At 38.5% G+C, this 14,632-nt stretch overlaps 1 protein-coding gene across 1 annotated transcript; it reads left to right on the forward strand.

Annotated features, from left to right (window-relative positions):
• The first annotated feature begins 6,277 nt into the window (after positions 1-6,277).
• Positions 6,278-6,841, forward strand: LOC145989062 (uncharacterized). Its single transcript, XM_083124359.1, has one exon. The coding sequence runs from the start codon at positions 6,278-6,280 to the stop codon at positions 6,839-6,841; it is 564 nt and encodes a 187-aa protein (XP_082980485.1).
• Positions 6,842-14,632: the final 7,791 nt, after the last annotated feature.

The following is a 14,632-nucleotide window of genomic DNA, read 5'->3' on the forward strand; positions in this document are numbered from 1 at the left end:
CTAAGTATATATGTACTTAGTGAATTTGATTGGGTGGGCAATCGGGTGGGCACAGGAATTTTTGGGTGGGCGCTTGCCCACCCGTGCCCACCCCTGTCGCCGTCCCTGCTTGACATGTACAGTTTTCTCAGGGAACTTTCAGACCGAAGGTGACACATGTCACTTGGAAGGAGACCCTCAGCAATCTATTCAACCTTTTCAACCGAAGTGCAACAATGAGCTAAACATTATCACTTGCATGTTGCTTGGTCTATACTGTTTTCTCAATGGCATGCATCATGGCGCTTCAGTCTGTTTATTTATTTATTTAACTGAAACACAACAGGTGCATGCCCAATTACAGTGTTCAATATGTGATAACACCATTATATAAACAAGATCATAACTAAGAAAATTAATAAGAAATATGAATGAGGTAAGATATATTTTATATTTAAAGACAATTGTGAAAAGAATTTAATTATTAGATTAAAGAGACAAAGGAAACAGGCGTAATACAATAAAAATGATGCTAAACTATTGAATATAATCTTACAAGCTAACTGAAAACCAAAATTCTATGAACAAAACAAAACATACAAAAAATCGGTGAATAGATCTAAAGTTACATTTACATTTAAATAGGTCTATGCTTGGGTTAATCTTAGAAACTGAATTATATAACTTGCACATTCTCCTCATGGGTTCAGCTTTGGCCAGTTTGGTTCTTCCAAGGGTGATTTGAAAGGGGTCAGTTCTGGGCCTTAACATACAGTTTGGTAGAAATTTAAATTCAACAGCAGATTAGAAGAATCTGTTTTACCATAGTAAGTTTGGAGAGAAAAGTTAATTGAGTTATTTGCCTCCTTTCGTTGAGTGATGAAATATTAAAGATTTTGCGTAATATGTTGCTAGGAGTGAGTTTTGGATATGTACCATCAAGTTTAAAAAGTAGATATCTGAGAAATGTATTTTGAAGTTTCTCTAATTTTTTGATATCTTTCTTGAATTGCGGGTTCCAAACAAGAGAGGCATATTCGAGTTTAGATCTGATGAGTGTATAATACAGCAATATAAATGTTTCATTTTTTTCTAAATTGCTTACCCATTCCCCAAATTTCTGTGAGCTTTGCTTAGAATGCGGGCAATGTGTGGTTGGAATGTTAACTTTTGGTCAAAAGATATTCTCACTTTGTACTAACATATTAGAAATAGTGTATGAATGTTGAATAGGGTGTCTGTTGTGGGTGAATGATACAAGTTTACATTTCTTTAAGTTCAGGCTGACTTTATTAATTTCACACCACTGAAGCAAGTTATCCAGCCAGCTCTTGTCATTTTGTACAGTCATCAGCGTTTACGATATTTTTATATATTTTAACATCGTCAGCAAAGATTAATGTTTCAGATTTTTTGAGTAGCTCTGGCAAATCATTTATAAAAATAAAGTATAGCAAAGGACCAAGGGTCCCTGTAGGACTACTGAATTTGCCATGTATTCAGTTGATCTGCAGTCTTGACAAGACATGTTGTCAGCAGTTCTGCAGGTAGGAACAGAAAAGGGTTATAAGTGGAAGAGAAAGGCTATTGTTGGATTATTTCTGTATTAATATATATCATGTGTCGAATGCCTTTGAAAAGTCTGTATATAAAACATCAACTTGCCCTTTATTATCTATACTAAATGCAATATAGCTTGTCAGTTCGAAAAGATTAGTTACGATTGAGAGCTTTTGGACAAATCCATGCTGATTGGGGGATAAAATGGGTTTAATATGGGAATATATATGCGTGTATATTTTCTGCTTGAAGAGTTTTGCTGGTACTGATAATTTGCAATAGGCCTGTAGTTACAAATGTCAGCTTTTGGGAATCGGATAGATTTCAGTTGTTTTCCACACTGCTGGAAATTTCGAAGTTCTAATAGCCAAGTTGAAAGGGGTGTGACGAGGGTACTTAAGGGGGAGAGGGACAATTTCTCCTAGGTCTCTCTTTCTGGGCAGCTGCCGATCACTGTTGCCAACTTCGCTCTTTTGGAGCCAGATCTGGCTCTTTCATGCAATTGTTTGGCTGTGAACTGTGGCACCCGCCCTCTGCCCCACTATGATGCCACCACTGGCTCCGGCCCATAAAGACCCAACTTTTGCCATGAGTACTTTTTGCACATGACGTGATATTCATATATAAGCTGCGTCACCCATCCCCTCTTTCCTCCCCAGCTATCTTTATATGTTGCGCTATGCATAAGGTGAATATGACAATATTGTTATCCGGGAATCCTTTATTTTCGATTTCATATGAGCATCATTGGATTATTGAGATGGATGATGGTGCCAAATCTAGGCGGTGAAAACTAAGAATAAATTGCCATCACTTTTAGGCTAACGGTAATAGCAGCGTCACCACCCCTCTGACACCTAAAATTATCCTAGGAGGCACTTTATGCAGATTTCGTTAATCTAGCTCCTTGAAAGTCATCTTTAGCTCTATTAATGCTGAAATGTAGATCTTTTATGCACATCAGATTTGGCAACACTGCCAGGATGGCCGTAGGAGGCAAGGCAAAATACATTAAGTTTATGGGACCATTATTTTGTTCGTTCTCTTGGGAATATCAAACATCCAATAACGTAGGAAAGTACATGGACGGAAAAGCACACAAACTATGTCATAGTAGAAGGAAAAGTCGAAACTCCCATTTGATTAGCCGTAACTTGAAGTTTAAGTTGATTTCCCATAAGGAATACGTGGGATTCTGTAAATACTTATTAATCATATTTTTCAAACATCATGTCTAGCTTACTAATCAACTTGAAAAACAGTTTCCACTTGCAACATGGAGATAAATTCATACTCTAAATTCATACTCTCTTGCATACTAAACCCTTTTTTAAATAGCAGTGCCCAATCCGAATATATTGAAATAAATGCACAACTGGTGCGTAATTGTCCCTCTTCGCCTTAAGAATTGCCGAACATCCTTTAATTACATAAGAGGGGAGGGATTGAGTCAGGGCCGGCAGATTTTTTAGGTTGTAAGTTTTTTCCACGAGAGGCAAAAAAAAACACTCCTTCAGTGTGAAGTTACTGCAACACTTTTATAATAATTACCATAAATTACTGTGGCTGAAATGAAATTATATGTGTGTAATATATAATTTTTGGTTGACATTCATTTTCCAGTGGGGGGGGAAATCCCTTTTCCCCTTCCGGACGTCCATGCCGACTAATCAGAACTGGTCCTACATTTACTAAAGGGAAATTGCAACTAATGGCATGTGCGTACTAGAAATTGAACCTGAGACCCTTTCATTGATACGCGACAGCTTTGTTCAAATTTGGAGCTGGTCAACCAGCACATGCTTTATCTCTAACTTTCTTTCAGAAAGTTTGTTTACGTTAATTATGTGCATTTCTAGCGTCATTTCTTACCTGCGCGGACAGCAACACCTACACTGCATCAAATGACATAACCTAGGTAAAGTCCATCCCTCACTTCACTCACAGCACGATTTAATACTGTACAACAACTATCCAAGCACTTCAAAAACTAGCAAACTTGAGACATTGACACCGACAGCGAGTCACTTCTTCCTTTCTTTGCACCATTCTTTCAGTTTCGCAAACCCGACGTGTCTCCACCTTTAAGTATAAACCTCTAAATGCATGCACAAGCTATTTTGGTAATGTATCTGTTTTATTTTAATTCAGCGCATCTAATTCCAGGTTTTTTTCATTTTTACCCATCCTTCTCTGCCACAATCGCATTTATTCCAAGAAGTTCGGTGCAAAAATGATACAAAGAGAAGATTGAATAATGCAATGTGTGCGCTTCAAACTTGAACTCCAATGGGCATCACTGTAAGGGAGGAAGCAGCGAGAATGGTGCCTTGTGCCGCAACTTCTGCAAGAGAACAAACTGCTCATGACTGTTTCTTGGAGATATAGGTTCGGCAGTATCCTCTTCCATGTATTTTGTCCATATAGCCACCCCGAGCTTCCGCCTGCCGCCAGAGCTTTCACTATGGCACGAGCTGTCCTGTGGGGGTTCAACTGAGGAACTGCACCAGGGTGGCCAGCTTGCAGTTTCTCCTTCTCAGCAAAAGAATTCACTGTATTACAGACACACATACATTATTTATTGTGTAACAATTTTAGCAAAATATTGTGAAAAGGTAGATGTTGTTTATTGTTCATTCTCGAAGTGATTACCGTATATTTCTCGGGGTTCACTACTCCTGTGCACTATAGGTCCAACCGCACCTGCTATAGAGCCATCAACCAGCTGTCCCCAAGGTTCGAGCAAACATACCCCCCCCCCCTCCCTCCAACTAATATTCCATTTAAAGGCTAAGAAGAAAACAATTGATAAATATTACATTTTTATTTTATGTTTTTTCCTTTTTGCACAACACGTTATAGTTAATTTCGATACATATGATAAATTCCATTTTTTTAAAAAAGAGTAGTCATTGACAAATACAGTCCGTTCATTTCGATCTTCAGCCGAGAGATCGGGAGAAGCGTGGCGGGCGGCGCTGACGGAGATGCCGACATTTGCGGCCTGTAGTGCCCGCTTATTTTTATGGACATATGCAGACATTTATATAAATATTGCAAATCGAGCACTAACCTGTATTATAACACGCAAAGGTTCTTCTGTAATTCATCCAAGTTCTACCCTTATATACACAAATAAATACGCTTTAGAAACGATGTTAAGAGCCACAGATAATAAAACATTTTAATCATAGTTTTGACCAGTAACGTCCTACTTAAGCTTATATCCTTGAAAGAGTTTTGTGTCGATGGGGATCGTTTGGAGGTTTCGAATGTGCAACACTGTATCAAGATTGCGCTGCAGACGAAACCGTTAAAAGTCAATGGTTTTCGTGAGCTTCCTTGCAATCTGAAATCTCCGAGCTCGAGTTTTTTGTTCCTTCGTGACTAGATGAAGACAGAGCTGTGAATATAGTGGCGAGCAGATGTAAACCAAGAGCGTGTTAATTTCGTACTGTGTGCAAGAGTGTTATTCTTGGTTACTTGCCGTTACTTGTTTGTGTTATTGCAGTGTGTGTGTGTGTGTTGTGTCAGTGAGACGATTGGAATGAAAGCCGCAAGGTTCACGTTAGAACAAAGAATTCTTATGCATGACACTTACGTGAAAACAGACTCGTGTCGAGACGTGTGTAGGCAATTTGTACAGAAATTCCCAGGCGTTTCACCTCCACATAGAGATACGGTTAGACAAACTGGATCGTTAAATTTTAAAACACCTAAGCAAAGACGACGGATTCTAACCGAAGCAAAACTCGATGAAATTGGTGCAGCGTTAGAACGTTCTCCAAACAAACCTCTACGCCGTGTTTCACAGGAGATGGGCGTGTCAAAACCATCAGCACATACAGCCACTAAGGTACAAAAATTAAAACCGTACTCTTACAACACAGGTTAGTGCTCGTTTTGCAATACTTATATAAATGTCTGCATATGTCCATAAAAATAAGCGGGCATTACAGGCCGCAAATATCGGCATCTCCGTCAGCGCCGCCCGCCACGCTTCTCCCGATCTCTCGGCTGAAGATCGAAATGAACGCACGGTATATTTGATATGACTTAATGAGAACACTCAAACGTGTAAGACCTCGTTTCATTAATCTTCCACGTGGGCAGCAGAAATATTTAAGAAAAATGATGATTACAAAGCATAGTTTACCCTTCAATTATTGATCCTTCCTCCATTACTTCATTATTTAAATCTGTACAAATGGTAAAACTGCCCTAGACGTTGTCTCGCCATAGTCATAATAAAAGGACTCTTGAAAAGTAGACGACAAAACAACCAAACCCAGTGATGTATCAACATAGTGGATCATGTTTTCAGTGCCCCACTGGCATCATACTTTGGATATCTCGTTTTACCTTAAACTGAATGAACAGAAATGTGAGATTGCTGAGGGGTCATGTTTTTATGGTGTAGTTTTTTAAATTGTTGTACATAAACTTTGATGTATAAACATACAGTCTGCGTGGAAAGTATTGACGCCAACAGCATTGACGTCAATTATTTTCGCGTTTTTATATAGGACCACCTATCTCCTAAACGACACCGTGAAAAGAGTTGTCGTTCATGGGCAGTAAACTACCACCTGCGATCTTCCTTTGTTCGTAGCTGCAAGTTTCAACTCGCTCAGTTTTGAGTGGGAGACGTTGTTGTACGTGCGCACGTGCGTGTGGTATTTCCTGTGAATTTTGGGCTGTTGTGTTGGTGTTCTGAGTTGATTTTGTGTGTGAAACGATGCCTTACAACATATTGAAGCCTGGTGATACTGAGCAGGTGATTGCCTTGTTTAGAGCAGACATAAAAAGCACAGAAATCGCGACACAAACAGGCGTGAACCTGAGAACAGTGCAACGTTTGGTGAAACGCTTCAAGGACGAAGGTGGGGTCAAAATTCCTTGCCCAAAACCTAAGTCTGGTCGGCCTAGGAAAGTGTCTGAAAAAACATTGCACATCATGAAAAGGCAGCTAAGGAACCAACCTTCGTTAACAGCTAGGGAACTGAAAGAAAAAAATCCTCTGTTGCTTGATAATGTGTCCCTCCGGTCAATTCAGGAGAAGATCCATGATGACTTAGGGCTACGCAGTTACAGAGCTTGCCCGAAACCTCGCCTTACAGAGAAGCATCGTAAGAAAAGATGGGATTTCTGTAAGAAATACAGTACCTGGACTGTTCATGACTGGAAAGAAGTGTTGTGGAGTGATGAAGCACTTTCTTTGTTACTGGTAGTGGTTCCAAGCGAGTGTACCGTTCTCCCGGTGATGATCCCACCCTTCCTCAGTACACACATCCAACTATAAAACACCCTCCCAGTATTATGGTCTGGGGTTCCTTTAGTTATGGTGGCGTAGGAGAGTTAGTTATTCTTCCTAAAAACCAGACCATGAATCAGTACTCCTATTTTGAGCTCTTAAATGATGTTTTGGAAGTGTCCTTTGAAAAAAGTGGAGCATCTTTTTTTATGCAGGATGGGGCTCCTTGTCACACAGCCAAAAGTGTGGTTTCATGGCTCAAAGATGCTTGTGTCCCTTATTTTGATGATTGGCCAGGACAAAGCCCCGACCTCAACCCAATTGAAAACTTGTGGTCTATCATGAAGCGACGTTTAAGGAACAGGGACACATCTACACTCCTTAAGCTAGAAGCTGCCATAAGGGACATTTGGGTCAATCTGCCAGATAATCTCCTCCAAAACCTTGCTTTGAGTGTTCCAAAACGACTGACAGAAGGCCGGAAGCATAAAGGAGGGTCGACAAAATACTGACTACAAGGTGAGTAGTACAACATTGATTTTGTTGTTTGTTTGTTGTATACATCTGTTGTGGTTCTTGCTTTCACTGGTGTGGCGTCAATACTTTCCGCGCAGTCTGTAGATAATACTACCAAATTTTATTTGTGTGTAGTTGCAATCATTAATTTCGGTAACATCCTAATTGCAATAATCATACATCAAATTTGAATTGCTATGCCACTTACATAAGTACGTTATTCTCAAACAATATAGTAAAAATAAGTAACGGAAGTAATACTGCTATCAAAATTATCGAATGATGCCCATGATGTGAATCACATAATCTATTTTTCAGTTGAATACAACTATCATGCTAAGGGCTTCGTTCAGAACTGGCGCAAAAGTAGAGAAGTAACATAGTAACATTTGTAAATGTAGCTGTAGCTGTAGCAAATCTACATTTTGGAAGAGTAGCTGTAGTGAAGCTACTTTTAAAATGAAGTATTATGATCACTGCTATTTTGTATGTGTTCTGACCAGTAAGATTTTTTTAGACCCATTGAGCTTGTCATGACTGTCTAGTTAGTGGGAGGGCAGGAGTGCATGTAAAGAGGATGGTATTGTGTGGAGAAAACACTCTCATTCCAATTAACAGAAATTTGAAAGGTCAATTCCTTATGCAGTGGAAAGGGCATTAGAATTAATCAATTATGAATGAGTCATTCTATTTATGACTTGTATTTGTATGTATAGGCTAAGGATAATAGGTTAGGTACTTTGTCCATCAGTATTTTCATTATTTTTTTATTCCACATCCTGTCTTGTTTAGAGGAATGGAATTTTGTCGATTTCAAACAGGTGTTGGTGTCTGCTCGTTGACATTTTTATTTCAATTCCTTATCAGCACGGTTTGGAAAACAAACTGAATGAAAATTGTGATGGACAATTTGTCTATTGTTTCTTTTCGCGTTAGGTGTACTAGGTTTATAGATGGAAGATTACCACATATCATCGATTTTTCTTTGTCATCCTTGCAGCAGTAGGACAAATTTTAGTCTGGCTCCTCATCTTCCTGGTTTGTGCATGTAGAATGTTCATGTTTTCCAACATTTTATCCAAGAGAAAAGTATAATGCATGTTATACATGGAATAATTCCGACAGCCACAATAAATTACATATTTCCCATGATTTTTTTAACTTCTTTCAGAACAATTTGCATCACAGATCAAAATGGCGGAGTTCTGACAGGAGATCGAGTGTGAATCTACTGTAACACAGAGCCGCATCATTAGTATTTGTCCCGTGTTCGAATCCCGCTCGGCCTTGGTTGTTTGTGAATGTCCATTCATCAATTTCATCACTCATCCCGATCTTCGCAAATTAGCCAAGAGGCACAAAACGTGTGCACATTGAATTGGCCTTCCATGAATTGTCTGCACCATCGTCTGACCATACTATGGCTCACGATGTCCGGCCTGTACATTGCACACAATTGCTGGTGGCTATATGCTGGATTCTAAGCCTGCAACAATCTGATTACCACATGTACCTCGCAGTCTGTGGGAGACTGTATGAGAGTTGTCATATTTAACCTAAAATGGTTGTGCTGCGACTGCACCAGATTACAGCCACTTTTTCGTGCCTACATATACGTGTCGCGCTCCAACCACTAGCGTCGTGTACAGACGCCATTGAAAGTTTTTCTGGATGCCCCTCATATATAAACTTTTGGAAGCTGTTATCAATAGTATGTTCCTGTTTTAATATTTGATTAGCTAAATCAGGCACCTGTACAATGAAGTAGATTCTCCTTCTATAAATTGCTTGCATTAAATTTTTAATACGTCCCTATATACCCTTTTCACCAACTACATATAATGGTATAACTGTGTGTAGTCAGTTACACAGAATTTCACGTCAGTAGCGTACGCAGGATTTCATCAAGGGGGGTTATTTCGAAAACTTTCTACAAATTCACATTGCCATTGTTTTATTATACTTTAATTAATAATAATAATAATTAATTAACAATACTTACATTTAATTAATTAGTTTAATTACTACTAATAATACTACTAATGCAGCTGCTGTTTATATCACTACTATTATTAAGTAGCAGAGATCTACATAAATATATTTATGAAAGCAATAGAACAAAATTACATTTTTTTTTCTTTGTTACGAAATAATTGTCTAGTCAACTGTTATTTGTATATGATAGGTGAGACATTCTAAGTGTGAAGAAAATCCATAAAAACAAGCAAATATATTACATTTATTGAAATAATCAAAATATGAAACTCATTCAAGGGTCCGCGATGGTCTAGTCTGACAACCTCATGGGAGATCCGGGTTCGATTCCAGGAATTGGTTGGAATTTATCCAGCCTTGTCTTCGCACCCAGCCTCATATCAATGTGTATCTGAGAGCAACCCTGTGGGATAAAGGCTGCCAGAGCATGGTGCTGATCACATCCCCTGCAAAATGGGCGAGATCGAGAATGTGTGGGCCCCAGCACACCACTACATGTGCCTTCATGGCACGGTGCTATATGCACGGGGAAATTTACAATACCTTTACCTATGGAACTCACCCAGGATGATGATGAGGCACGAGAATACATGTTGCCAAATTCCACTGAGTCTATGTTTTCGTTTAAAAGTAATTTTATAGACATTCCAACACATTTATCACTTCTAGGTGATTCACAAAGCACTTCTTCAACATTATTTAATGATGTGGATGTAGACTCAGCATCACTTGAGAGTTCACAAGGGGATGCAAAATCAGTACCGGGAAGAACGTTTGCAATAACATAACCTCGGCACACTGCGACCAAGCAAGAAATTTTCACAATTCTCGCGAGAGAATTGCAAAATTGAACTTTGTGGCCATTTAGATTGTGTTTGGAATGTTGTTTTTCTCCTTGCTGCGTTGGAATAATAATTCAAATTATTATTATTAGTATTATTATTATTATTACTGTCGCAGATGTTTGACTGTGATAAATTAGCCATTTTTATTTTTTTCTACAACATTTTCCATAATATTTCAAAGCTCAATTGGGGGGTTAAACCCAGTAAACCCCCCCTTGCATACGCCACTGTTTCACGTGGATATACTGTGAATGTTTGTACTGAAGGAAACATCCCATTGATAATGAAGGAAATATGATACTTTGTTTTGTACAAATCAATTGTTTGACTTATGTGCAAGAGTTAAGTTGTTTGCTTCATAGATAAAAGTGAATTCTTGAAAGCAGAGGGTTCCAAACCTCAATGGAAATATCAACATATAATAATAACGAGAAAGGCTAAGAAGATTGATAAATTACAAAATTTCTTTTTTCATCAATCACACTTTACTCTAATCTCATTTAGTCGTAATTTTAAAAATAATCAAATATTTTATTGAAAACTGGCTGCATATAAAAAAATCCCGTGATATCTTCCTATCTTGTGAATTGTAATAATTTTCAAAATTCACAATTTGCAGTTTGAATGCAAATCATAGGGAAATGATGTAAATTTCTTGGAAGCTAATATGAGTACTTAATAAAATACATACCTGGATCTGTATGACTTTTTAATTTCCATTTGCAAGAACATGGATTTGGTTTATAATTGTCAGGGAAAATTGTAAATTTTGTCCTGGAAAACCTGGAAAAGTCACAGAATTTTATTTCTGCTTGTTTGTAGCCACCCTGAATATGTACCAGTATAAGAAACCTTTTTATCATTTTTCAACATTGTCCTTCCTCATCACGTTCAATGATGATATGCCACCACTTCAGTAAAGCCTAGGTTTGACACGTAGGTACTGAACATAATGCCATAAGCAATCTGTATACATCTAGTGAAACATAGTTCACCTTATATCCAAAATTTTCAATCTGGGGTTTTAGGTTTGCATTTAGGGGTAAATTTAGAACCAAAATGACCATAAATTTGGCCTTTGTGGACATTTAAAGGGGGTCCGGGGGGGGGGGGTGTATGGATAAATCACTGATCTGGTACACCCTGCTAATCACCTGATTAGTCATGATCAGGAAACGGAATTTATTGTATTAAAAAAGTGTAAGATATGTAAATATATATTTAGTTATTTTAATCAAAATATGGAATTAAATATGGACTTGGCAATTGTCAAAAATGCCAACTTTCATTAAACAAACTGCACACCTAGGTGAATAAAATATATTAGCCTTACATGACATTTACTGTAATGCAAAATTCGAACACAAAAAATGGTTTGCCAAACGTTCCTAAGTGCTGAATAGTGAATCTCCTATTGTCCCTGAAGAGATATTTATATTAACTGAACTGCATTCAATATTACATTAAGCAATGGGTGTCTTTTTAAAATATGCAATGAATTCTATGTGAAAGCTTGAATTTGCATTCTTTGTGTTCCGTGATGGGCACGTGGTGCTCTACCATGTTATACCCAGTTCGTCATAGGTCATTTGGGAAGGGCTCTGTTGTTGACAAGAATGTTAACAATGACAAACGCATTGTCTCTTGTGAAAAATTAAAATAGAATACAAAACGAACAAAATATAAATTAATTGTAAACCTTTGGTATTTAACACAAGAAAGAAAATGTAGTATTGGCATGAAAACGGAATATATGCTGGGAAATATTTGAAACTATGGACATTATATGGGAAAATAACTAAAATATGTGCTTGAAGCCAATATATGTAACAATATGGATAATAAAAACAGCATTTTTGGAGCTTATAGTCAAACCCAGATGTTTCTGCCACGATCGGTGCAGTAGAACGGGAGAACCAGTGTTGCTAATCTGCTCAGTAGTAAAATCGCTACAGTGCGCCAAGGCACAGCTGTTCGTAGAACAAGGAAATTAGTAGGGGGTTGTGGGACAGAATTTTTTGGGTTGGGAAGGGAATTTTTTTATATCTCAACATTCGGGTTGGGAAAAATTTGCAACTTCTCGACAAAGTCAGTTTCACTTTAAGTGGTTGTTTTTGTATTTCTGGAATAAAAACTAACAATTTCAGATAAGTTCCAGAAACTTACAATGGAGATAACATCAAGAATTAACGACTTTTTTAAATGACCATTCGGTATTTCCCGACTTCTCGGGATCCTGCACACCCCTAGAAATTATAGAACTCAGCTCTATCTAACGTTGAGTTTTAAACACCATGCATTATAACCAGGGCTGGGCTTTTATATGTGCTAACAAGTGGCTTTATATGTACATACATATGGACTAATCCTTGTGTAAAATTACCCAAAATGATGTAAAGAAGACTTCTTCATAGTGATTTCAAATAAAATTAAACAAGATACCAGGTGTGCCGGTTAATAATTCTTAATTGATCCGAAAGAAAACAAGTGTATCTGGGGAGAAAGGTAACAAATGCTTTATTCAAAGTATGTGCCATCGTTAGCTATACATTGTGCCCATCTGTCCGTCAAATTGTGGATGCCCTTCCAGAAATATCGTTCACATTTTGAGGTGATTCAGTCAGCAAGCCATTGTTCGACATCTTTGTAATTGTTGAAGTGTTGCTGGGAAAGTGAGTGAGACATCGATGAAGCAAGTGGTAGTCCGAAGGGGCTAAGTCTGGTGAGTATGGCGGGTGGGACAAGAATTTCCAGCCAAGTGCAGAAATGGTGTGTCTGATGCCTTTCGCTGTGTGTGTTGAGGTGTTGTCATGCTGCAAAATCACTTTTCCGTGTCTTGTCGCCCAATCTGGGCACTTTTCGATCAATGCATGGTTCAAATTGATGAGTTGTTGACTGTAGCGAATGGCATTTACTGTTTCACCTGGTTTCAGAAGCATCATGGTACACCATGACTTTTTACGTTTTGGGTTCTCGAAGTAGATCCATTTTTCGTCCCCAGACACTATCCGATGCAAGAAAGACTTTCTTTCATACTGAGAAAGCAACACTTCGCTTTTCCATTTGTCTGTCGTTCAGATGATGTGGGACCCATTTTCCTGCCTTCTGGATCTTTCCCATGGCATGAAGATGATCAGATATGGTTTGGCAACTTCTCTGCCAATTGTTGTTGCGTTTGCATATCGTCTTTGTCCAACAGTGCTTGCAATTCAGCATCTTGAAATTTTTTCGGCTGGCCTCGGTGATCCTTGTCTTTCAAGTCGAAATCACCACTTTTGAATCGTCGAAACCAATGCACACATGCGTCTTGCATTAGGACATTGTCACCGTGCGTTTCCACAAGGATACGATGGCTTTCACTCGCGTTTTTCTTTTGATTGAACAAGAAGAGCAGGTCGTGCCGCACATGCTCCTTATTTGGTTTGAAGGTCAACATGTTTCCCACACAAACCCAATATCACGATCACTCGCACTCGGTTGCACATCCACGGCATTTTGACAGGTACTGTCCTGGCAACACACTGACGTAACAGTTGAGACTGTGCACCAACCCTTGATTCCAGTGCCATCTAGCGATGAAATTCAAAATTATTTACCGGCACACCTGGTATTATTTTTCCATTGCATTAATGAACCTGGTGGCATTTTAATTGTTCACAATAAGCCCGTCCACACAGGTACTGGAACTGCAACGACATGTGATGCACGACTTACACTACCACTGGTTTGAGAACTAATAACACTGTTCTACACACGTTTTGTTACAGAAATGAGAGTACCCAATATTTATTAATGTGAGGATGGTGAATACAGAAGTGTCGAAAGTGGAGGAAACAGAGTTATGCTTTCCCCCAGTTAAGAGAATTATCATAAAGCATCACCAGCATTAAGTTAATTTCCATATGTCTTTTACGGCATCTCTCATCTATGTTTTCACGCTTTAATTTCAAAATTTGAATTGTATTAATTCTTCCCAAGTGCCCCCCTGGCCTCCTTTTGCCGGCACTCTTAATATATTTATTAAGTTATGCCCACATTGATTATGATTAATTGTTATGTAACATGAATTATGCCATAACTCAAATTAAGAGCCAATCTTAGAAAATGAAATTCGTATTCGTGTTCAGGAGGTCAATTTCAGTAAGAAAAAGCTACTTTCCTTTCTGTAACAGTAACTAACTAACTAACTCTCTAGCCTTCTTAAACCCGAAGGTTCATGGCTGCAGCAACACAGGCCTTCCATCTGTCCCTATCTTGAGCAAGATCTATATACTCTTTTCCATCCCTACCAATTTCCCTTAGGTCCATCTCAACGTTGTCCCTCCATCTTCGTCTTGGCCTTCCTACAGGTCTCTTACCATCAGGTTTCCCAACAAGAATCCTGTAAACTCCTCTTTCCTCTCCCATTCGTGCCACATGGCCTGCCCACCTAAGTCTTCTTGATTTAATTATTCTGATAATATCTGGACATGAATACAAATTA

The sequence above is a fragment of the Lepisma saccharinum genome, chromosome 6 (assembly GCF_977018435.1).
Source record: "Lepisma saccharinum chromosome 6, izLepSacc3.1, whole genome shotgun sequence".
In the NCBI taxonomy this organism is placed as follows: Eukaryota; Metazoa; Arthropoda; class Insecta; order Zygentoma; family Lepismatidae; genus Lepisma; species Lepisma saccharinum.

What these genes read in the sequence shown, in the direction of transcription:
- LOC145989062 (XM_083124359.1), top strand. Translation starts at nt 6,278, where the DNA reads ATGCCTTACAACATATTGAAGCCTGGTGATACTGAGCAGGTGATTGCC.